The sequence below is a fragment of the Prosopis cineraria genome, unplaced genomic scaffold (genome assembly GCF_029017545.1).
Source record: "Prosopis cineraria cultivar Desert tree isolate PC_DT_omini unplaced genomic scaffold, ASM2901754v1 PC4, whole genome shotgun sequence".
NCBI classification, from domain to species: domain Eukaryota; kingdom Viridiplantae; phylum Streptophyta; class Magnoliopsida; order Fabales; family Fabaceae; genus Prosopis; species Prosopis cineraria.
In genome coordinates, this window is record NW_026555335.1 from 6572563 (window position 1) to 6598818 (window position 26256).

The 26256-nt window shown below is 34.0% G+C and overlaps 2 protein-coding genes and 1 long non-coding RNA gene across 3 annotated transcripts; all 3 read left to right on the forward strand.

Annotated features, from left to right (window-relative positions):
• The first annotated feature begins 3595 nt into the window (after window positions 1-3595).
• Window positions 3596-7564, forward strand: LOC129309590 (vacuolar protein sorting-associated protein 27-like). The gene is given in 8 exon segments (XM_054951214.1): window positions 3596-3905; window positions 4642-4698; window positions 4784-4848; window positions 6510-6720; window positions 6802-6831; window positions 6834-6904; window positions 7370-7441; window positions 7543-7564. Coding segments are annotated over 8 exon segments (594 nt in total). The 5' UTR covers window positions 3596-3824; the 3' UTR covers window positions 7550-7564.
• A 306-nt stretch (window positions 7565-7870) lies between these two features.
• On the forward strand, window positions 7871-8278 carry LOC129309591 (uncharacterized). The gene is made up of 2 exons (XR_008592932.1): window positions 7871-7943; window positions 8034-8278. It is a non-coding gene; the product is annotated as an uncharacterized LOC129309591 (long non-coding RNA).
• A 4566-nt stretch (window positions 8279-12844) lies between these two features.
• LOC129308424 (brefeldin A-inhibited guanine nucleotide-exchange protein 5-like) lies at window positions 12845-24805 on the forward strand. Its single transcript, XM_054949532.1, is given in 28 exon segments — window positions 12845-13067; window positions 13277-13406; window positions 13593-13674; window positions 14254-14497; window positions 14731-14852; window positions 14942-15000; window positions 16348-16405; window positions 16491-16575; window positions 16662-16859; window positions 17383-17441; window positions 17531-17600; window positions 17684-17752; window positions 18272-18394; window positions 18528-18581; window positions 18666-18754; window positions 18866-18962; window positions 19058-19156; window positions 19257-19451; window positions 19561-19671; window positions 19761-19945; window positions 20651-21274; window positions 21433-21850; window positions 23911-24058; window positions 24061-24149; window positions 24268-24391; window positions 24473-24547; window positions 24550-24620; window positions 24770-24805. Coding segments are annotated over 27 exon segments (3699 nt in total). The 5' UTR covers window positions 12845-13067; window positions 13277-13291.
• Window positions 24806-26256: the final 1451 nt, after the last annotated feature.

The following is a 26256-nucleotide window of genomic DNA, read 5'->3' on the forward strand; positions in this document are numbered from 1 at the left end:
AATTAGAAGGAAAGGAATGAGTGAATGAAGAGCATTCAATAAGCTCTACTAGGGCTTGAGTTTGAGGATCCTTAAGGATATTTTGAAGCCTCCAAACACTAATGCTCTATTTGGTTGGGAATAAAATACGGGAGGAAAGAAAACATGGAGAAAAAATAGAAGAGAAAATAAATTTTTTCCTATTTGGATAAGGAAGAAAGAATGAGAGGAAATAAAAAGTGTGAAAAAGATAAGATATGAAACCCACTGTATTTTTTTTTTCCAACTTTTCTCTTCAAAATTGGAGAAATTTTGGGAGTAAATTTTTTTTTCACCATTTACTCTCCCTCTCTTTCTTATCTATTTCATGTCTAGACTCTTAGGAGATTATTTAATTACATTAATTTAACTTTAATTAAACAATTTGGTTTATAATTTTTAACTTCTATGGTTATAAATTACGTTAATTTAACTATTTAATTAAATAATTTAGCCATTTGCTAAATGTCTAAATTTATTTGATAGAAAACATCGTCGTCATGTGAGCAACTCCAAAATTTAAGGGAGAGGTGTTCTTCCTTTTGTTAATTATGTAAACATCATTTTTCAATAGTTGATGACTTTTAATTAACTTTGATGAAAGTCATTTATTTTGTGATTGTTGAATTTCAGAATTTACCCTTATGATAGCTATTGTTGTGTTTCATGCTGTAATTTAATGCTATTGATTATCAAATTATGCGGGTGTGTGACCTTTTGAGATTATACAATGATATTAATGTTCCTCCTTAACGCCCATTGTTTAAAATTCATTCAACAAGGCAAATGAGTGACATTGCAAATTGAATTTGTTATGATGGCTTTGAGTTAAGCTTCATGAACTATTGAAGTTATGGCCTATTTTTTTATTTATTTTTCATTTTAAGGAATAAAGGTTGCAAAGTTGCTTGAATTTGAGGGCATACAAACACATTTAACTTTTGTCTGTAGTATTTCATTATCAATGTGTTGGAGATTTTATGTTTATAATTTTATTAGTGCCGACTTTTGATTTTAAAATGTGAAAATAACATATTCTATTAAATTATTTGATTTTAAAATATCATATAAAAATACATTTTTAGCAAATAATTTGATTTTAAATTAATTTGATTGTATTAATTTTAATATAATTTCTACTTCCAATTTATTTTTACAAATATAATTACATGAAATATGATATATTTTGATATCAAGGCATTATAGTTATTATAATATCTGTTCATTTTCTTTCTTCCCTATTTTCTCCTGTTCATCCAAACAGGAGAAGTGATATAATATTTTCTTTTCATTTTTATCTTCTCTTCATTTTCTTTTTCCTCAACTTTTCTTCCCATCCAAATGGAGGATAAAAGTAAGTCTCATATGCCCTTTATCCTTCCTCATTTTCTTGAAGAGTTGAGTTAGGGTTTGAGTTAATGAAGTAATTTTTGATCCATAAAGGTCATGGGTATGAATTCATTAACTTAAATAGAGTTGATGGGAGTTATTTAAATTATTTAAACCTAGCGTTAATGGTTTTACAAATTTTTTATTGGTGAGTGCCATTAATATCCAACAAATTGAACTTTAACCACATATTAGAATCAACCATGAATTTGTAATATAATATATGCTGAGATTATAATTTTTAATGGCAAAAAACTCAAAAGAATGGTTCAATAAAAAGGCAAGTAAAACACATGGTTAAAAATTAGTCTTGCAGCTGCTCTGTGCCTGTGTGGTTTGTTGCTTTGTCTCAAATTTCAAAACACACGTTTTAGAGTTGGCATCTGAAAACAAAACAATTAGTCTTAAATGTTTGATTGTCTTTTATTGTTACTAGAAATTTTCATATACTATTCCTAATAATTTCAAAAATTAAATATTAGGATTTTATACCTTCATCTGTTTTCCTATTAAATCCTTACAAACCATGAATGAAGAGACATCGTACGCAATACTTAGATAATAATTCAGTTTATTATGAATCACAAATCCATAGTATGTGCTACATCCAATCATGAAGAACTTACTTCACCCTATAATTATTTCCTCAACGTGTGCAGAAGGTGATGCAAGGAACTACACCATATGGTTCATAACTAAAATCTATAAGAATCTTTACAACTTTGGGCTCACCAACATTCAATTTTAAAACATATTAATGCCATAATATGAAATAAAGCAAGCTTAAAGTAGTTTTGCAAAGTTGTACTGCTTCTATAGCAATAAAGTAAATCAATAAAAATAATAATTAATGTTTCCAATACTGCTAACAACTCAGGAAGTAGAGACTTAAAGAGCAATGATCTCAAACAGTAGTGACATCAAGTGAACAAAATATGGCTTCTACTCATCTATATAAGATTAAAAATTCAACAAAATAACCCGTAAATGCTGGGAAACCATGGATATAGATTCCTTAAAGACTAAGACTCATGTGTTCAAACTATTCATTCTTTAGTCTTAGAAAGATCTTTGTATCACAGGCATTAGTCCCTATATCACAGAGTTTGTGTTCATCCCTTATTTTGCTTTTTTTTTTACAATATTTATACTAACAGAAGATACAAATAACAAATCTATATCTATATTATACCAACATTAGCACAAAAAATGTTGTTGCTCAACTTCTGGCTTATTCTTTTCAACGATTTTGTAGCATTCATATGCTGGATAAGAATAGCCAAAAATCATCCTAACAACACAAAAAAATATATTAACTTTTGAATATTACAAATTGAACCTCTAACATTATGAAAGATGATAGGTTAGGATGGTATAAAACATACATAAGCACTATAGTAAGAAAGGATTCTTCATTTTGTGTTCCGGGCATAAAGAAAAGGAACAAATGTTCAACAAAACTGTAATGATATGACTATTAAACTTCATGTAGAACAATTTTAAAAATAAAGGAAGAACATAAAATCACAAAAACATAAGCTTAGGGAACAAGGGGATATTTCAATATTGTAAGGCTCATCAGGTAATGATTATTAGCGAGGAAACATGGAATAGTAAATAAGAGAAATCCTAAAGTTTCTCCCACTAACGTAGATATTAAATGAATTCAATTGAATACTATGGTGAATAAAATTTAAATTGCAAGGATGTTAATACCCCACATCCTATCATTTTTTTTTATAATTCATAGTTGACTTTCTCTTTATACCTTCTATAACAACCAACCACAAATTTTTCAGAACACAGAAAATAAATAAATAAATAGAATAAGAAACTAGTTCGCATATCTTGGAGAAGGGCATCTGAATGCTTGGTGACATAAATGGCAGATTTGGACATTTAGAATCTAGTTTTACAATGGCAATGAACTTCTCTTGCAAGGTGTCAACGATGACAAGCTTCTCAAACAAGATTTACAGCTCTCGTGGTGATTGGTTGGCGGTTGTAGTTGGAGGACAGCGTAAATGAAAAAGGACGGAGAGAGATAGTGGAGTGAGAAAGCTGAAACTAAAAGTACATTTTAGTTAATTAAATAAATTACTTTATGAATAAAATATTAAACTTGATTTTTAAATATGGCTTGGTGCTAGAAACAATTTATGTTTTAATCAGGTATTTATAACCAATTTTCCAAAAAAAAAAATCATTTGTTGTAATTTTTACAACGAACAATTTTTTTCCGTCAAATCAAAGTGACCCTAATCCAGCACCAGCTTACGAAGATTAGCACCTTCTGCTCCTTATCGATCGTCGAAGTAATCAAGCGTTCCTCTGATTTTCTGTTCCAGACATAAAATTTGCAAATTTTCACTGAGGAAAAGGAGTAAGGAACAAACTTATTTGGCGAAGATAAGAAAATGTCAGTGGAACCTCCTCCTTTCCAAGAATCAGCGCGATGTGATGTCTGCAATTGCAGCTTCAACACCTTCAGGAGACGGGTACCTCTCTCCTTTCTCCCTACCCATCCCCTAATAAAGAACTCTCGGTGATTGATCATTTTAGTTGTGCGTATAACTAACTATTCACTGCTTGATTTTACACTCGTAAGTTTGAATATTTGGGTAGAGATCGTGTTCCGTGGAATTCAGATAAACCAAGAGCAGGTGTGCTGATGAGATCGTGTCACGACATTCAGTGTCTTGCGAAAAGTATTGAAATGTTTTGAATTGATATGATCTTGCATTAGGATAGGAGGATTGATGAAGCAGAAGTACAGTGGCTTTATTTTATGGTGTTTAGATATTTATCATTATAATTTTAATTATAATGTAATGTAGTAATGATTGCAGATTGGAATGAATTCAAAGATTCTGTAGAAAAACTTATGGACTGAATTGGCATATGATTAGGGCGATCCAGCTTAGACTGTTCTGTCCTGTGCAGTGACCAAAGATATGGTTTTGGTAATACCAGCTGTATCGACCAGTAATGGGAAACCATGAAGCTACTCCTAATTTGATGTCAAATTATGATGTTCGGAGAGGGGAGTGAGGGGGGTGTAAGGGGAAAACCGGAAAAGCTGCAACGGGAATAGTGCCCTCGTCTGAGAGTTTAAAAATTTGAGAAGGGGAAGGGGAATGATAGGGAACCATTCCTCCTCATTCCCCTTCAAATTATTTTTCAGTTTCACCGTTATAATTTAAAAATTTATGTCTGTTTGGCATCTGCTTGCAGCACCACTGTCGATGCTGTGGGAGAACATTGTGCCATGAACATTCATCAAATCAAATGGTATTTTTTTTTTTCATATTTTTTAGTGGTCATGGGGTCCTTTTATACATGGATGAACTTTATTCAAGGACATCTTTATTTGCAGGCTTTACCACAGTTTGGCATTTACTCAAATGTTAGAGTATGTGCTGATTGTTTCAACAATTCAGGGTAAATTACTTTCTGGTGAACATCATATCTTGTTACACTTGTTGAATTAGCTTTTGATTACAAAGCTAGATATCCTGCTGGAATTAAAAGCTTCAGGTTCTTTTGAAATTATATTGTTTAGCACCTATTGTATGCCTAAGCTTAATGCTTGATCTATCAATTGAATAAGGAGCAGAGTGCTCTGTGTGCAAATTAGTAATTGGAACAGAATACTGGCATATTCTTCTATTCTGGGCATCGTCAAGTGCAGAACAACTTAATCTCACTGAGGTCTGACTGGTATCATTCTAACGATGCATTTGAAACTGTTGGAGATATTATTAAATAAATTTGGTTCCTTCACTTAACAACATAAAATTTTGTGTTGAAATGGTCTTTGATATCACATTCAAGCCTCTATGATTGAGTGCTCAAGTTTATTACTTTAATTTGTATCACATTGAATTATAAAATGTCTACTATTTCAATATTAGAAAAATGTCACTTTTTTGGATGTTTCATTTCCTTATAATCACTCCCCAACAAACTTGGGAGTGCCCTTAGAGTAAGAGGAGATATTGAAGTACTCTTATGAGCTAGTGGAAAGTTGTAGAGATTGCTAATCCTCTCGATTGAAAATACAAGACAAACATTTCAGTTAGCAAGGCTTGTGTCATTTGCAGTATCCTAACAGCAGTAGAGATTGTTAATCCTCTTAATTGACAATTCTGTCTATGGAAGTAATCTTCAGTTGAATTACTAGGTAATAGTCATAAAACTTTGATTTAATTTTGAGATTTTTTCATGCTTGGGCTGGGCCCAGTAAGGACTAAGGATAATATATTGAAGGAATTATTCAGTTGGTGGAGCGCATCTATTGTGAGCTTTCATCTGTAGGCGTCCGAATACTTCTGCAGATTTTTTTTTAATTTTTTGTCGGGATAAGCAGCCTAGTGCACCACTGCTGTTATCAATAGCTCAATAAATTTTACCTTCGAGCTGATTAGTATTTTCTTCCCAGTCTGAATAGGTTCAGGCACTTGATAATTCCCATGGCTAATTCAATTGTATCAACTCTAGTTAATATTATTTAGGGAGGAAAAGTAAAAACTTTACAAGATATAAACTTTGTGGCCTGTTGCGAGACCATGCAACGAAGCCAAAGATCTTACTAGGTGTTACAGCTAACAGCTTCAATCTTTGGTTATAGATTTTTTTTATACTTTGCCATCAATCTAACGCCGCAAAGCAATAGACTTAGAGGAATATATTTCTTACAATATAGTCTTACTTTTTTTTTTAATGGTTTTCCTTGTATATTATTAATGCTTTATCACTCATATTTCTTTTAGATGGTTGGAGTTACTTTCAATTACGCACTATGATTGTGCTTGACATCAATTGTAACTTTCTGCATGAAACTGCAGCATCTGTCACTCTAAGAAAATTAAATTATATTTCTTTGAAGGCACAATTGGTTTGTGGTCTAAACAGTAAACAACAGGAGGAGAAAGCCCTCTTACTTTGAGGTGGAGCTATTGGCAGATTCATTTTTTATTTCCGTTTCCTTGGAGGACTGTGGCTATATTTCTTTTCTCTGGAAAATTTGTATTGACCATGCTTATCTGTATGAATATGTTATCTATTAAATCAACGATAAATTATGTCTTTTGTTTGGTCAGATCTGGGAAGCATGACCCACAGCTTTCTTCGGATGGAACAAATAACATTACAAATGTAATTTCCAAACTAGACATCGACGCAGATGTAAATTCTAAGACAGCATCAAGAGCAGAGAGTAAGGTTGCATTAGACATAAAAGAGTGTAAGTGTGGAATGCCTCTTTGCATTTGTGAAGCTCCAGCCCCTTCCTCTGATGCACTGCCCCAGCAGGTATTAGACTTATATTATAATAAGGTGCACACATCATTTGCGGTCTTGTACTCATGGGTTTCTTTTTTCTCCTTGCCCAAGAAGAAAATCACTCCAGTCACAAACACCTCTGGCAAAACCCTAAACCAAAGAAGTCAGATGTTGTTCCTAAAAGTAAAAGCTCCACATCAAACAGCAAGTTTAGGTGCGTATTGATTGTTAGATCTGTGTCTTCTATGACTGTATATTTTAACCTGTTTTAATTTATTATTTTAGTACGTATTTAAAGATTTGCCTATGTTGATTAAAACCTGGTTTGTCATTTTAGTTCATTTCAGTCTAGAAGAGAAGAGAGGAGTTTCATATCTTGAATGTTTTAAATTACAAATTACAATATGCTTTTTTCCCAGATGCCTAAACCCTATTAGTCTAGTCCTAGAGCATTATATATTTCAACTTCTTGGTAAGGTTTATTATTGTTATTATTATTATTTTTTGCTATGCTCATCTGCAAAGGCGCAACTCTTTTATCCCCCCCTTTTTTCAAGATGTCGTACATTAAATAATGAAGCAGTTATTATTTTGGTTTTCACAAACTCAGTACCTGATTATCCTCTCCAGTGTTTTGTTTTGTGTTACCACTCTTTGATGTTCGTTATGCAAACTACAGTTCTTTCAATCTTGGTCACGTATCCAGTGGTGCCTCTGATGGTTCCCGGATGGAGTATGAAGCTACTGGAGGGTATTATATCTTTACGTAGATTTTAGCAACGTCCAAGGCCCCGTTGCACTAAATATCTTAGTTGCTGCAAATTGCACACTAATTGCATTTTATGCTCTCAGGGTTTGAGAGAAGCAATAAAAAATGGTGACGTTGCTTCTGTCAAGAAACTTCTAAATCAGGTTCCCCCTTTCCCACCAATTTTCATGAAAAAACAACCAATGATCCCCCCTTTTTTGCATTTTCTAGGATCGGTATTTATGTATGAATTTAATGTGTGCAGGGTGTGGATTCAAATTACAGGGACAAGCAAGGACTTTCTTATTGCATTGGTATTACTCTCTTCTGTACGCATGCACGCCTAACCAACGTCTGTATCTACATGCATAAATGTAATATATTTTATAATCACATAATTTCCTACTATTTTCAACATTTTATGCAGGCTGCTGTCTTCAATCAGACTGATATAGTTTTCATTCTCATGGAGCTGGGGCAAGCCTAGAGTACAAGAATGCACAAGGTAATCAATCCTTTCTCTTCAGCCATTTACAATGTTGTTATTAGTTACGTTGGAACTTGGAAGGCCCCTGATTGATTGCTTGTTGTTCAGGAGAAACGCCCTTTCGATTGTGCGCCAGCTACGTTGCAATACAAAATGCGAAAGAAGATGGAAGAGGGCAAGGCAATGGATGGTCAAAGCATTTGATTAACATGTTACTACTTCTCTACTTTACTTGCTTATGCTTTGGCTTGGGGAGGCCAAAGCAAGATTGACAAAATACCAGCGTCTAAGAGACCTTTGTTTGCCCAACAATACATTTTGGCTTCTATATAATGCAAAAGGGTGTTTATTTCCTTTCTTTTGCCACGACATTGCTCGGTAACATGAAGGATATAGAACATATCTTTTTGCACCTCAGAATCTTCTGAACTGCACCATACACCAGTTCAGTGTATGATCGTTAGTGAGAATAAAGGGTGTTTATTTCCTTTCTTTGCCACGACATTGCTCGGTAACATGAAGGATATAGAACATATCTTTTTGGCACCTCAGAATCTTCTGAACTGCACCATACACAGTTCAGTGTATGATCGTTAGTGAGAATGTTGCTTTCTCACGCTGCAAGCATGTATCACCTGCTTTCATTTCTTTGCTATTTTCTATTTTAAGGTGTTAATGGAGGATGAAATAGAGAACGAAAATTAATTTCAGGTGCAGTAGTCTCTTAGATGTCACTCAGTTTCTCACCCTGATCTTGATTGTTTGTTGCATGGATGGAACGAAACGACTGGCTCTTATCGATCTGTCCCTCGGCTGGCCCAGATCTGAATTTTTGAAATTTGAACATGTTTATTAATCCGTTTATGCAGTTTTCAAGAAAGTCTCTCGGTTTTTATTATTTGTTTGTTTGAAATTTGAATCACTATAATTTAACGAAAGTAACATGTAAAAAGAAAAGCGAGAAATTTCCAGTCTGTTTAGATAATTTTTAAAATTTATCACCATGGTAATCTTTTGCCTGCAGCGAAAGTTACCAGAGGGAGACTTCTACATTGACTTGGACTTCTTCTTGCTCCATCAAAACAATTACTTGGACATAATAATTATTACTCAACAATTTTAAAACCCATGATACCACAAAAAAAAAAAGGAACAGGAAAAAGAAAAATAAATGTAAAACATCACAAAACCCATAGATTTGATTCATAGTGCCTGTTTGGATAATTTGGAGAATCAATTTTAAACGTTAAAACCATGATTTTGTAGAATTACATCCAAATATTCATTTTATATATGAAAATCAACCTAAAAATATGGTTTGTAGAATATTTATATGGTTTTTTGATAAATTTTTAAAAAATTATAATTGAAAACCTACAATAAAAAACATGTAATAGTAGCTTATGATATAACCGTGATTTTAAATTCATAATTGATTTTGACTTGTATAAGGTGCTTGTTGGATTTGTATCTAGAATTAATTATTTGGACCCTAACCATGGTTTTGATTAAAAAAAAAAATTCAAACACCCATTTTTTTCATGATCAATTATTTGGATGAAGACCACGTTTTTGCCTAAGTTGGAGGAAGTAGCTTTTCAATTTTAATTATACAGTCATATGCATTTATCATGTCTCAAGAAGTTCCACTTGCCAAATATGCCTAATGTGCCCCGGTGAACCATACATCCTTATTGTGTTATTGCAGCCTCTCGTGATCTCATCACGCATGCATCAATGTGATATCCATTTTCTGTCTCAAATTTTTTTTTTTTTGTGCTCATTGGTAATTGTTTGGTTATAAGGAAATTAGTAGCATCAAGCTTTCAAAAATCTATTTTTATCGGTAAACAGGGCTCATGTCCTCCTTGAGCCAGATTTACAAAATAATTTCCAGAAAAAAAAAAGATTAAATGTGTTATTTAAGGAATCAACACAATTTTTTATAAATAGTTCACTTAACCAAACTTTTTTAATCTTTATAAAGTTTTATCAAATTTTTTTTGCTGGTCGATATAAATAGTTAAATATTAAAAAATACATACTAAAGATTCTATATTCTGATAAAAATTACTAAATGTAATATTAATATAATTTAAATTTCTATGATTAATCAAATATATAAGTTAAATATACTTGTATAGAGTTGAACAAATTTAATAATATTACTATACACAACTTTATTAATATTTTAATTTTTAAAAGCAATTTATTTTATGGTAATTTGTACATTTAAAATTACTTCTAACTAAATTATCCAAATATTTTTAATTTTATTAAAAGAAAAAATATAACTTTGGATCCTTACACTTCGCTCGAGTTTTGCTATAGGTTCCTACACTTTTTTTCTAATATTCTAGGTTCTTATACTTTTATTTTTTAGTGTTCTAGGTGTTAGTTTTCTCTTTTAATAAAATCAATTTCAAAAAACAATATCCAAACATTATCAAGTTATAACATAATCAATTATAATTAAAGTTAATTATATTAATTAATTTTTTTATAATCAATTAAATCCAATTGAAATTCAAACAGGCTCAAGGGTGTTTGGATAATTTTTTAAAAATTATAGTTTTATATTTATAATTATTTTTAACATGTATAATGAGTGTTTGAATATTTTGATAAAAATATAATTTTAAATTCATAATTGATTTTAACATATTGTAATGCACTTGAATATATTTTCACAAAACCATAGTTTTACCTAATTTTTAGTTCTGCTTTTCAATTTTGCTTTTTGATACTAATTTTTAATTTGATTAAAATCAATCTTATTAATCAAATTTATAAATCAATTATATATATAGTATAATATAATTAATTATATTTAAAATTAATCATATTGATCAAGTTTTTTCTAACGCATGGACAAACGACCCATAAAATTTAGTGTAAAACGACTGTCATAAAATAGTGCAGTTTAAGAATAAATCTTCCTATCTATTTTTTTGTTGGCCAACAATCTTGCTATCCATTTCAAATCTAACGAAAATATTTTATTATAAAAAATAAAATAAATAAATCTAACTAAATTATTTAAAGTCAAATATACAAATAGCAAATCGCGCATCCTAAGTCCTTACAAGCATCATTCACGAGCCTAATCCCACAATTTAGCTTTCCAAGAAATTATGTCATATCAGAAAAAAAGATTTCTTTTTGTTTGGTTAACAAGAAACGATTTATAGGTAGTAGATGATTCATTGTTGAAGGAACTGAGGGCTTGCAGGGGTAGGATTTGGAATGAGGAATCTAGAGAAAGGATGAGGGATATCACTGCAAAAATTGAAGAATTAATCTATTGGTGGCAGAGAGCAAGGCTGAATTTGATTAAGTTTAGGGACAGAAATTCATCTTTTTTTTTTTTCACAACACTGCCATCCAGAGACAAATAAGAAGTAAGCCGTTGAAGGCCAATAATGGTGATTGGTTAAAAGATATTGGAGAAATTGATGCTGTTTTTTTTTTTTTTAAACATCATAAATGTTTGTTCACATCTTCAAATCCGAGTAATATGGAAGAAGCATTAAGATATATTAGAAGATTTATTTCTGATGAAGATAATCAATTACTTGTTGCTACAGTTAATGAAGAGGAGATTAGAGATGCTGTTTTCCAGATAGGAGCCTCAAGAGTGCCTGGACTTCATGGCCATTCAGGTTTGTTTTTTAGTCCTCATGGCAGGACATTAAAAATGATGTTTGTAAAATGGCATGGGAATTTTTTGGAGAAGGTTGTAGGCTGGATATGATCAATAAAACTAGTATTGTATTAGTTTCAAAAAAATGATAAACTTAAATTAGTCAACCATTACAAACCAATTGGGCTTTGCAATGTGATTTATAAGATCATTGCAAACATTATGATGAATAGAATGAGAGGTTTGATGTTGAAGTGTGTTTCTCAACAGCAGAAGGGTTTTATCTCTGAATATATGGCTCAAGATATATATTGTTGTTCACGAGGCCTTTCATTATTTAAAAGGAAGGAAGGAGGGATCTAGAGTTGAAGTGGCTTTGAAGTAAGATATGAGCAAAGCATATGACGGTGTGGAATGGGAATTCTTGAAGCAAGTTTTTTGTTGAAAATGGGTTATGGGTTACTTGGGTAAGGTGGATTATGGAATGCATCTCTTCGGTTGAATTTGAGTTGATGATTGGTGGAAGAAGTGTTGAGAAGAAAGTGGTTGATGAGTGGCTATGCGTAGATTTGGTTCAGGAGTCGTTTTATTTGAAAAATTTAGGAGGTAACTTGGTTTCTCCTTAGTGTGTCGCCATGATAATAGGGCTGCAAATTGTTTAGTAGCATTTGGTGCTAAAGAAATTGTCCAACAGGATGGCTTAGTCAAGCGACATTCCCTTTATCAGATATCTTGCTTGCTGATGCTTCTGGGATTAAAGCTCCTTTTTTTTCATTGTGCTTGTAGGAACCTGGACAATATATGATATTAGCTAATTCTCTCTCTCTCTCTCTCTCTCTCTCTCTCTTCTCTCTCTCTCTCTCCTCTCTCTTCTCTCTCTCTCTCTCTCTCTCTCTCTCTCTCTGTTTAGGTTGTATCTAAGTTTCATTGCTTTCTGTTTTTTGAACTTATTGGTTGTACTTAGGTTTTATTGCTTTTTGTTTTTTGTTTTATAGGTTGTAGTAAGGTTTTATTGCTTTCTTTTTTTCTTCTCGTTGATAAGTGGGTGTAATATTTTTTTTTCTCATCAATAAAATTGACTTTTTTGGCCAAAAAAAATATTGATGAGCTTTGAATTTGTAAGACTTTTATTTACATCATACTTTTTATTTGTTTATTGAAAATTTGGTTTTTTTTTTTTTAAAAGCCCAGACGCAGTCTCGACATAAGAAAAATATTCACGCAAAAAAAAAAAAAAAATTCCGTTGTCGTGAACGAAATAATCTTGCCTCTAGAATCTCAGGTGGGAGTTGGGACTAAGGAAGGCTGTTTAGTCTATGGAGCGGTCCATGGTCTGAAGGGGGAGACCAGAACAGAACCATGATGGAGCTTTAGAGAAATATAGAACAGACAGATCCAAACCGTTACTTTGTCTCAATTGCTTCTTCGCTCTCCATTCTCTCATTTCTCATACTATTCACTCTGATCTACTCTCTTTTTCTTTTATTCTCATTTTCGAGGTATAATTCTCTTTCGTTTTCCCATCATTTCTGGTACATCGAATTCCTTCGTCGGCGGATGAGTTACTGATTGTGAAGACTTTTCCTTGTGTTCTTAGGATTGGCGGATCTTGTTTTGGTTTCTTTTGATCTTTAATTTAGCTGCATTTTCTTTTCGAACTGAATTATCTGGGTGGTGATCTGTGTGGGGGTTTGAATTTTGCTGTCAGGAGTATAGTCAAATAATGGCTGGAGGTGCTGCTGGGGGTTTTGTGACTCGAGCATTCGAGTCATTACTCAAAGAGTGTTCTTCTACGAAGAAGCATCCCGAGCTACAGAAGGCTCTTCAGACATACATAGGTTGCCAAACCTAGATCCTGTTTTACATTGCTTTTCTCTTCTCTTCTCTATTTCGGTTGTCGTTATGACCCATGCTTTTGTCTATTCCCAGCGATCTCTTATTCTAGTCCAATTAGTGGGAATGCCGGTGCTACTACTATGCTCATGGTTTCATTAATTGCTTTGTGGATTCTGTTTTCCCTTCAGATGTTACGAAAGGGGTGAACCAGATACAGCAGGCCACTCCTGCTGAGGCCAGTCAGGCTGCACCCTCTGCGGAAGATGAGAGGTAAGAGTCGCAGATTAATCTTGTTAATTTTGCATTTTTTTTTCCTGTTCTAACTTTTAATATTAGCATTGTCACACAAAAAAAAAAAAAGGTTATTATTGTCAAAGCTACTATAAAGCTCCGAGAAAAACCTGCTTTCTTTACTTTTTGGTTCTATGCATAATTTTATCATGATTTGAGAACTTTTCTTTGCATTTTAAGTTTACCATGTCATGGAGAAGGTGCATGATTCCTACTCTCCTATTAGTGTTTGGCTGCCTGGTGGTTCCATTGGGGAGTCTTTCTAGATGTTTTGTTGGCATCATTGGCATGTTAAGTGCAACGGTATTATGTTGCAAATCATTATAGTGAGAAATTATAGTTCTTTGAACATTGCCTTTTGATTTAGTCTTTGGAGCTAATAATAAATTAACTGCAATAGTATCATCAATTTTTTCTACTGTAAGCTGTTGAACAAATCAGGTAAAGGAAAATGAATCATACTTATGCGATGAGAGTGAGATCAATCCTTCCTTGTTGAATCTGGTCTTTGGAGATGTTTGGTTATAACATGTAAATATATATTTTTTGTATTTGTAGTACGCTTGATTCTGAAGCTGGAGCTGTAGCTAGAACAGAAGCAGATCAATCACAGAAGGCTGAACATGTTATTGAGGAGCCAGAGCCTAGTAGCAGGCCTAAGAGTGGAAACATTACTGCTATTTTAGCTCATGCTGGGCATACTCTTGAAGGAGCTGATGCAGAGCTGGTTTTGAAGCCACTTAGACTTGCCTTTGAGACAAAGAACTTGAAAATTCTAGAACCCGCCTTAGACTGTCTCCATGTATGTGCTCACCTTATTAATTCTATGTCTTTACCCATTAATGGAAGGAGGGAGAAACACTTCTATTTCATCATTGACCATATGTTTTATATGTATATAAATGTATGTATGTTTGCTTAAATATACACACTATTGCTAAGATGTGACATATTCTTAAATCTTACAAGTAACCATGCATATTGATGGTAAAATGGAGAGAGTTAACTTGTTCTACTTAATTACTTTAAGCACAGAAACTTATTGCTTATGATCATTTGGAGGGAGATCCTGGGTTAAATGGTGGTAAAAATGTCCCACTATTTACAGAAATTCTGAACATGGTTTGCAGTTCTATTGACAATTCATCACCTGACAGGTACGCATCAATGTAATTTTTTTTTTTAAAATGCATTTCTGAATTCAAGTTTCTTATTTCACTTATTTAATCGGATGAATCAAATGTAGTACTATACTCCAAGTGCTGAAGGTACTTCTTACTGCTGTCGCCTCGGCAAAGTTCAGAGGTACTGTTATTTTGATAAATCAAATCCATTTTCTTGTGATGCTTGTCCGCTGTTAATAATTTATTACCTTGCACGGAACATTCTTGGGATCTTGCATATAGGTTTTAGTTTAATGTATCTTGTTTTTACTTTAGTTGTGGTAAGCGAAGTGAGTGTATTTTGTGTACTAGTAAATGGTTAATAATATATTGTTCATTAAAGTCAAACTTTTTCTCAAAAGGAGCCCGAATTTCATGTTTAATTAGAATTCTTTTTTATTATTCAAATATTCTTTTCATGAGTATCTTGCGTTCATTTTAATGGCTATTGCATTATCAGAAGTGAAGATACCTGTAAGAGTAGGTTTAACAGAATTTTATCCCCGTTTATCTTTCAATAACCTAAGGTAACTAAGGAAATTTGTTGATGACTTTCTCTCTTTAGCTTTCATTATTTCTGGCCAAAAAAAAAAAAAGCTTTCATTGTTTGTTTTGGCTGCATGTTGCCTTCATATTTGTTTTTATATTTGAGAAGTGAAAGATGATAGTTAGTTATGAGGCTTTCAGTCTAGAACTAGAATTCTCATTCCCATTTCTTTTTTGTATACAATTTACATTCCAATTCTAGTCCATTTAAAAGAGTCCACTTTAATGCATTGACTGGAATCTTTTTTGTAAGCACCTTGCTTATGTGATACAGTAACAGGAGTGAACTGAAACTGAGAGGTGGTTGAATACAGTATAAAATTTCAGTCAACAGATCTACAAGATCTGGAATAGTTGGCTAATTTTCCTTCTGCCAAATTTATTATTGATTTGAAATGTATCGAAATGGTGCAAAGTCTGAGATAGAAACAGAGCCCTCCAATTGGGCATAACGCGGCAATACCTTATCAATGAGTTATGATGCTTCTAATTGATGATGATTGCATTTTAACGGAGAACACAGTGCTTTTAAACTGGGTTATTTCTCTGTGAAGGTCTGCTGTTATCTATAATCACTTTATTGCTAATTGTTTTTTTTTTTTGTGGGGGGGGGGGACGTTCTATGTTTTAGACAAAGAACTTAAGGGGCACATTACTGCTTCCTTTCTTGTGCTATCACAATTTATTTTCAGTCATGGCATTGGTTTGTTCAATGTAATCATACAGTACTCTGGGACTATAGATACATGCATGCTTCTAGCTGCGCTGTGTCAGACTGATTTTCTTATGGTCCTTTGCATAGAGAACTACTTTTTCTGCCATAACATGCGGTGGTTCTCTGCTCTGTTTTCTCTTTGTTTTAGTTTTTGGATCTTTTTTCTATTTTTCTTTGAGTGTGTTTTTGGAACTCATCTTCATATTATAATGCCTGTCCCTTGTTCAGTGCATGGGGAGCCTTTGCTGGGAGTTATTCGAGTATGCTACAATATTGCTTTGAACAGGTACTATTGCTTCTTGCATATTCTCCGAGGCCTGTAATATTAGTATTCACTACTTACCAGTTACATTCATTGCCTGGATATATAGCAAGAGTCCTATAAACCAAGCAACAGCGAAGGCAATGTTGACACAGATGATCAGCATCATTTTAAGAAGAATGGAAACTGATCAGGTGTGGAATTCAAATCCCTTGCATTTAGCATCTTTGGAGTATAACTGTAATGGCATGCCATTAGTGATGTCTATCAAAATATCCAGGTTGAATTTTCATCTGGATCTGGTGTACATTCAGAGGAAGCTTCATCAGAGAATTTGAACACAAAAATTGAGGAAGCTTCCAAGGGGGATTCAAATGACAAAGAAATGACTCTAGGTGATGCGCTTAGCCAAATCAAGGATGCATCTCCAACATCGCTTGAGGAACTTCAAACTCTTGCTGGCGGTGCTGATATCAAGGTGAAAGATGTGCATGTGTATTTCTTTTAGATAAAGTTCATTAAGGGGAGGGTAAGATATAAATGAGGATAACTGAGTATCATCCTAAGAAGATAATTGAGGATAAGATAGCTGTTAGAATCCTATTGAGTCTCACATTGGGTAGTATTAGATGTCTAAATAGGCCTATAAGTCTCGGGGTTTTGACTTCCTAACTGACCAGTCTTTTGGAAGAGAATCTCCTTTGGGCTTGCACAATAGCTACCTTGGATGGCTGTAACTGACAAGATGGATGAATGTGCTACCAAGAGTGGAGCTGTTGTGGATGTTGGCTATGAAGGGTGGGTCTCTGTAAGGATCCTGTCAAACCCCATGTTGGGTAATTTGGGATGCATAAGTGGATTTATAAGTCTTTGAGGCTCTTCCTAATAAGCTAGTCTTTTGGGGGAGATTCTCCTCTAGGCTTGTAACAGTAGTTAAAAAAAGTGCATATTATGTATGTAATAAAGTATATATTGTACCTTTTCTTTTACGTGTTGTACAGGGCTTAGAGGCTGTACTTGACAAGGCTGTGCATATTGAAGATGGTGAAAAGATAATCCGGTATGAATATGATATTGTCCTTTTGGTTTTACATTGTATATCTTTTACTCAGAGTAGATGTTCAGACTATTAGTCTTGTTTCTTTCAAGAGGAATTGATTTAGAGAGCATGGGTATTGCACAACGTGATGCTCTGCTGGTCTTCCGTACTCTTTGCAAGGTAGGTTGTCTGTTCATTGTGATATTGGAATCGCAGCTAACTCCTTGTTAACCTCTCTTTTGCTCTGTGCATTAATTTGGCAGATGGGTATGAAAGAAGATAGTGATGAAGTTACAACCAAAACACGCATATTGTCCCTTGAACTTCTGCAGGTGATGAAGTGACTTAATATCTGCTTCTGGCTTTTAATTTGATTAGTTAGTCAAATAATGCAGCATCATGGATGGGGTATTGTATTCCTCATCCCCAAACATGTAGAAAAATATTTGGCCCATCCTTGGGTCTGTGCCAGCGTGGTTAACAAAGTGTACCTCCATCTTTCTCTTTTGAATCCCCTGCGGGAAAATTTTCTAAATGAAAGTTGTTCACAAGTTGAGACTTGTTTACTTCAAATCAATTCATATAAAATCACAACCAAAAAAAAAAAAATTGGAATTCTCTGAAACACCAAAAGAATGCAATAGGGGTATCCATAGGGATATTTTACCTATCCCTATTTACAGGCATTCGGAAATAATTTCTTGACAGGAAAGAGGTTGATATATTGTTTAGCAATCTTCATTCTTCGATATTTGATTTTCAGGATTACCTGTTTTTGAAAGTTACTAGTTTGTTTGTTCCATGCTAAGTGTTTGATTGTTATCTCAAGGATCCTTTGTTTTCTTTTTCAGGGTTTGTTGGAAGGAGTTAGCCATTCATTTACAAAGAACTTTCATTTTATTGATTCAGTGAAGGCTTATCTTTCATATGCATTATTGCGAGCTTCAGTCTCACAATCCCCTGTCATATTTCAGGTTGTGTTTTCTTTGTTTGTTTGTTTGTTTGTTTGTTTGTTTTTTTTTTTTTTGTTTTTTGAATCTGGTTATCTTTCCTCACTTACTTAAAGTGGTTTGTGAAACTTATGGTGATTATGTACTTTTTTGACAGTATGCCACTGGAATATTCTCTGTGCTGTTACTGCGATTCAGGGAGAGCCTCAAAGTATGTATATCATATTGCAGATGTTACAGTAGCTTCTTGCTACTGAAATACTGTTAATTTGATGGGTTTTTTTCTTTTTTCAAGGGTGAAATAGGCATATTCTTTCCCTTGATAGTTCTAAGACCACTTGATGGTTCAGAATTTCCAGTCAACCTAAAACTAAGTGTTCTTCGGTATAATGCTCTTCTTTTGCCAACTAGAAAAGTGCTGTAGTATGCATATTTATATATCTCTTATGTTTTCATATAAATCTGTTTTCATATCAAGTATGGATGGCTCTGCAGGATGTTAGAGAAAGTAAGCAAGGATCCGCAGATGCTTGTTGACATTTTTGTTAACTATGATTGTGATCTTGAGGCACCAAACTTGTTTGAACGAATGGTATAGTCTTATATTATATTTTCTTTCATGCAATGAACAGAATTTAAGATTTTAATTCACTGATGAGCAATCTGTTTTTCAATTTTAATATATAGGTTACATCTCTATCCAAAATAGCTCAAGGGATTCAAAATACTGATCCTAACTCAGTTGCTGTGTCTCAATCATCTTCAATTAAAGGCTCGTCACTCCAAGTATGTGTAATAGATGATTTCTTTTATAAAAGTCACTATTTAACTGAGCTACATCCTAACTAAATTTGTCGGTGCACCTCTGCATTCTTTATCCTTTCAGGGTCTGGTAAATGTTCTTAAATCACTGGTTGATTGGGAGAAATCACATAAAGAATTGGAGAAGTTAAGAAATAGTAACCTTTATGAGGGGGTTTCAGCTGGGGACTCTGTAGAAATAAGATCCAGGGATGATGTAACCAGCGATTTTGAGAAGGCAAAGGCTCATAAAACTACATTGGAGGCTGCTGTTGCTGAGGTAACCAAATTTATGTGCTTGAAACTTATAAGGACCAATTTGCTGAACTTCCTCGTTTAATGCTCGGCATGCAGTTGGGGCCTAACTAATGGTTTTAATGATCTTTTAGTTCAACAGGAAACCAGTGAAAGGGGTGGAGTATCTAATATCAAATAAGTTGGCAGAGAACACACCTGCTTCAGTAGCTCAATTTTTGAAAACCACTCCAAATCTGGACAAGGTTGTAACTCATTTTTTATAATATAGTTTATAATCTAACACCGTATACAAGTTTGATTTGTAATATATAACGTAGCTTTTGGCTTTCAGGCTACAATTGGTGATTATTTAGGTCAGCATGAAGAGTTTCCCCTTGCTGTGATGCATGCTTATGTTGATTCCATGAACTTTTCTGGCATGAAGTTTGATTCTGCAATCCGAGAATTTCTCAAAGGGTTCCGACTTCCAGGTGAAGCTCAAAAGATAGACCGAATCATGGAAAAGTTTGCAGAGAGGTAACACCTGTTTTATTTTTTATTTGTCCTGGCTTTTGGCTTTTCTTTCCCCTTGACCAAGTAGGGTTTGATAGTCTGTCTTAAGACATAAGTCATCAAATAGATGTCATAACAAAAAAGTTAATTCTTAAGAATGACTGTGGGCCTATCTATAGGTTTCCTGAACAAATCTAATTGAATTGAAACTCACAAAGTTTAATTCAATGAAGACACGCCTAAGAGAATCCTAATAAAACTCTGCTAAGGGTTAGACTTAAAAAAAACACCTGAAATTTGCAATTACTGACCTTAAATCCAAATTATAATTACATCATTAATTAATTTAAAATATATTTTCCTATTTGTCTGAATTACTACTTTACTCCTGGATGTGGAAGGGTAGTTAAACTTGAAATTTGTGGTGTGCATATGCTGTTTATATGGAAACACCTCTGAACATATGAAAACATCTTGTGTGGTTTGAAAGAGGTATAGATACTACTACTATTACAACTGCCATCATCACTATCATTGTCCTTTTTTTTTTTGCTTGCCATTCAAGGAAAAAAAAAACACTTAACATGTAGCGTTTACTTTTTTGTTTGTTTAGAAAAAAACACAAGTTAGATTTGTGTATTATGGGCATTCTACAGTACATGTGCCGGATAATTTGATACTTTGTACTGATTGAGGTGATAATTTATTTGCATCTCTTGTCTGTGGCAGATATTGTGCAGATAATCCAGGTCTTTTCAAAAATGCAGATACAGCATATGTTCTTGCATATGCTATTATTTTGTTGAATACTGATGCACATAACCCAATGGTGTGGCCTAAAATGTCCAAGTCTGATTTTATACGTATGAATGCCATGAATGATGCTGAAGAATGTGCTCCTACAGAAATGCTGGAAGACATTTATGATTCCATAGTCAAAGAAGAGATTAAAATGAAAGAAGATGCATCTCTTATGGGAAAAAGCAGCAGGCAAAAGCCAGAAAATGAAGAGGGACGTCTTGTCAGTATTCTTAATCTGGCTCTCCCCAAAAGGATGTCATCTGTAGATGCCAAAGCTGAGAGTGAAGAAATCGTTAAGAAAACACAGGCTATATTCAGAAATAAGGGTGTTAAAAAGGGGGTATTTTACACTTCTCAGCAGATTGAACTTGTAAGGCCCATGGTAGAAGCTGTTGGGTGGCCATTGCTTGCTACATTCTCTGTAACTATGGAAGAAGGTGAGAATAAGCCTCGTGTTCTTCTATGCATGGAGGGTTTTAAAGCTGGCATTCATATTACGTACGTGCTTGGAATGGATACCATGCGCTATGCTTTTTTAACATCTCTTGTCCGGTAAATGATCCTTTCAACTTGCTCTCCTGCCATTTTAAATAATTGTGTAATTCTTTATTTTGACTTATATCATGCTTGGTGCATTGGCATGCCGTATGGCAACCTTGATGTTTATGAAAGTAGAACATATTCATTTAGTTCCTTAGTTGATACTTCAGGTTTACTTTCTTACATGCCCCAAAGGAAATGCGTAGTAAAAATGTGGAAGCCATGCGGACATTGTTGGTTCTTTGCGACTCAAACACAGATGCCCTTCAAGACACATGGAATGCAGTTTTGGAATGTGTTTCTCGCCTTGAATTCATAGTATCAACTCCAGCAATATCTTCCACTGTGATGCTTGGGTCAAATCAAATCTCCAAGGATGCTGTAGTTCAATCTCTAAAAGAGTTGGCTGGAAAACCTGCTGAAAAAGTATTTGTTAATAGTGTTAAGCTGCCTGGTGATTCAGTTGTGGAATTCTTCACTGCTCTTTGTGGTGTATCAGCTGAAGAACTAAAACAAACGCCAGCTCGTGTTTTCAGCCTTCAAAAACTTGTTGAGATTAGCTACTACAATATGGCTCGTATACGTATGGTATGTCTTTTATCAAATGAAGTTGTATGTCTTTTCTTTTTCTTTATTTGTTGTGGTCTAGCATAAATTGATTTTGGTATGATCTTCTACTTAGTTTACCTTTCAAATTGTTTATCACAAGCTATTGTTTGTTCCTTGTTTTCTATGTATTGACTCAAATCTTTTGACATAATAGCTCTTAAGTGAGAGGTGAGATGGGTAGCTGATCAACATTATATCACTATAACAACAACATCAAGTTTAGCCTCATTAGGTGGGGTTAGTTTCATGGATTACACGATGTCATTATGCTCTATCAACAACCATACTTTTTGGTATATCGTTAACTAATAGGTCTCATTTAACAACTTCATTAAGTCCTTTTTGATCTTCCTCTACCCTTCATAGGACTGAAGACCATATGTTTCACCCTCCTCACCGATGCCTTCCATAGCCTTCTTTGTATGTGTCCATACCATCTTAAACAATTTTCTATCATTTCTTCTTAATAGATGTCATGCCTACTTTTTTTCATATATGCTCAATTGCTCATTACGAATTTTAGGTTTTCTAGTATGCTGGCACATCTATTTCAACACCTTCATCTTTGCTACTCTAACTTTTTGTTTTTGTTATCCCTTTAAAACTGTTAACATTTACTACCATATAATACAACTAGTCTTATAGCAATTTAATAAACCTTTCCTTTTAAGTTTATTGTGCACTTTTCAACAAGAAGTTTGATCCCACTAGGTGGGGTTGATTATATGAATTGCATGACAGCATTGTACTCTATTAATGACCAAATCTCTATAAATATTGTTAATAAGAATATCCCTTTTAATAATTTCATTTAGTGTTGTCTTTGGTCTTTCTCAACTCCTCTCTTCACAAGACTTAGAATTGTCTATTCCACCCTTCTCACCAGTGCATTGGTCTTTTTTGAACAAATAATGCATAGCCTTTCTCCATTTGAACCACCTGAATTGTCTTATGCATAGCGTTCTCATCAATTTCAGTGTCATTTTGAATAATTACTTACAATATCTAAACTTTTCACTATTGGTATGATCCATCTCTAAATGTAACCTCTAAATCACAACTAACTGGCCTCTTATGAAAATTACAATGCTTTGGTATGATCCATCTCAAAATGTAACCTCTAAATCACAACTAACTGGTCTCTTATGAAAATTACAATGCATATCTTTTGTTTTACTTCAATTCAAGCAGAAACCCTTGGACTCCTAGATTCTTTTTCATAACTCAAGTTTGGAGTCTTCTCTTGACTTTACAATGAGAATTATATCATTCGCAAAAGGCATGCATTTGGGGATTCCCTTTTGTATATGCTTAGTTAGAACATCTAAAATAAGAGCTCAAAGATGATCCTTGATATAGGCCAATCCTTATAAAAAACTTCTTTGTTTCAACGCCATATGTTCTTACACTAGTTGTTTCCTCCTTATATATATTTTGTATGGCTTTAATATATGCAACACGGACACTTATCTTTTTTAAGGCTTTCAAAAGTACTTCTCTTGATGCATAATCATAAGCTTTTTCCGCATCACTGAAAAACATGTGTAAATCTCTTTCGTTGCTTTGGTACATTTCTATTAATTCCCTTAGCAAATAAATCGCTTGTGTGTTGTAGCCCTTCTTAGCTTGAATCCGAATTGGTTCTTAGAAATACCACTCTCCAACTTTAGCTTGTGTCAACATTAGATTACTAATTAATGGTATTAATGCAAATATCATGATGTGAAAATTATTTATGGTGGCTTTTGTTTTAATTTGGATCATCAATTTGTGGTGATGATTGCATACCTTTCTCCTGTGGTACATTTCCTGATCATACACGTGCACACATGCATTTGAAAGCCTCTCATTGTGGAATGATACGGAGTGTGATTTTGCTCAAACCTTTTATCACCTTTAAGATGAATGAAATCTTATTCTTCACATTAAATTGTGAGCCTATTGCGTGCTTCCATGTAACTGTGGAGTCTTTTGATGCTGCTGTGAACGTGCTGGGGTATAACTAAGAAATTTGAAAATTCTTATGATTTATCTTCCAGGTCTGGGCTAGAATATGGAATGTTCTGGCAAATCACTTTATATCAGCTGGGAGTCATCATGATGAGAAAATTGCTATGTATGCCATAGATTCTCTAAGACAGCTTAGTATGAAGTATTTGGAGCGTGATGAGCTGGCCAATTTCACCTTCCAAATGACATTCTCAAACCATTTGTTGTCCTCATGCGTAATAGTCAAAACGAAACCTTAAGGAGCCTGATTGTTGACTGCATTGTTCAGGTCTGTCTTCATTGGTTTTCCCACATCGTTTCTTTTTATTTTGGTTATTTTTTAAAATTGGCTTCCTCCTTATTTGTGACATATTTGCTAAACACAGTTGTGGTTGTTTTTATTTCAGATGATCAAATCTAAGGTTGGGAGCATAAAGTCTGGATGGCGTAGTGTCTTTATGATTTTTACAGCTGCTGCAGATGATGAATTGGAATCAATTGTTGAGAGTGCATTTGAGAATGTTGAGCAGGGTAGGAATGACTTTCTTTGATCTTGCCATCATGGTTGCATGTTGCATTTTTGTGTATTTTTGACTCTTGGTGTGTTTGCAGTTATCTTGGAACACTTTGATCAAGTAGTTGGGGATTGTTTCATGGACTGCGTAAATTGTCTTATTAGGTTTGCCAACAAAAAGTTTCACATCGGATAAGTTTGAAGGCCATTGCACTCCTGCGTATCTGTGAGGATCGCCTTGCAGAGGTTTGTTTGTTTTTATTGGGAATTTGAAATTTTATATCATTGTCATGTCTTGAGATTCTAATTATCCAAGGAGGCTGAATGTGTGGATGTTGTTTCATCATCACAGCCAGTATTGTTTAACCAATCTTTGTATCCATGATGATGCATAGTCTCAGACTGCATCCTATATTATGGGTGATCCGTGATCCATGCCAATATCTTTGCCTTTCTGAGTGTATAGAATCTGAAGTTTAGATTTTAGAAAGAACATGATAAGACACCCTGGCTTAACACACACTAACAGCTCCAAGAATGAAAATAAAAAGGTCTGTAATGGCAGTGGAAGCTCAAACACTTGATGGACCTGAGAGAATGTGTTCTACAGTTCAAACAATTCAACTCAGAAACTGATTCAAGCCAAACACACACCGCAGTTACACAGCACAACCGCAAAGAGAGTTGATAAAACAAGGAGAAGCTAACTTTTTGAGAACCCAGCACTGTCCCAACTCTTCCTACCAAAAAGTTCTCCTCTGTAATAAAGCTGGTAATCTCTACTGAAATACTCTCTTGACCACCCTTCTGACCATTGCAGCGCTGAGATCCTCCTTTCTCCCTGTTCCACTGACTCTTGGATGTAGGACACTACAAATAATGGAGGAACAGAGGCAGAGAGAAGGAAAAGGAGGGAGATTTGGAAGAAATAGAGGGGGAGGAAAAGGGAGGATGATTAATGGTTAACAAGCCAAAATATTTTTATTAGCAACTGCTGGAGACAACTTATTAGTAACCTCGTGCACATGGTTTTGGGCTTACAATTAGTGGGCTTGTTTGGTATTTCTGTTAATTTATTGGTAGAATGACATGCGGGTGTTCTGTGGGAATTATTGACACTTTGGTCTCTTGAAACAATGACCCTTTTGAGATTGACAACCATGATATATTAACAGCTCTCTCTTTGGCCAAAAAAAAAAACAACTCTCTCTCTCTCTCTCTCTCTCTCTCTGTGTTTTTTTTTTTGGTAGGGACCAAAATGTTAATAATTCCCTCACAAGAGACTCAAATGTCATTCTCTTTCTCCCTACTTTATTTTATCTATTTTGATTTTGTTATCATTTAATTGTTATCTGGTTATTTGATTTTAAAATGTTACTCCCTGATGGGTAGGGATTTAGGAAGGATGACTTTAGCCTCTTATAGCTCGCTTTTTATCTTTTGCTTTTATCATCGGAATAAGATGAACCTGGTCAGTGTCTTCCTTTTGAACTGATCGACATTTCCCAAATCAATATCTACCTATTTTCCTGCTACAATAACCAATCAAAAGCTAGCAACCTTGACCCTAATGACTAAGATTTAAGAGATATATAGCTCTTGGGATAGCTTTCAATAGTGTATAGATGAAAGATAATGTTAAATCCTAGTAAGAGATAATTTAGCTAATAACTAATGCTGTTTAAATGAAACAAAAGGTAATTAGGTTTTACTTCCTGATCATCATCTTAATTAAACTATCATTTCCCATATTTGTCTTTAATCCTTTAATTCCCTAATTTACGTTCACAATAATTAATATCTTTTCTTTTCTCCATACTCTTCTAGCATACCCCTTGTTTCTACTTCTTCTGTCTGCTCTCTGCTATATATATATATATAT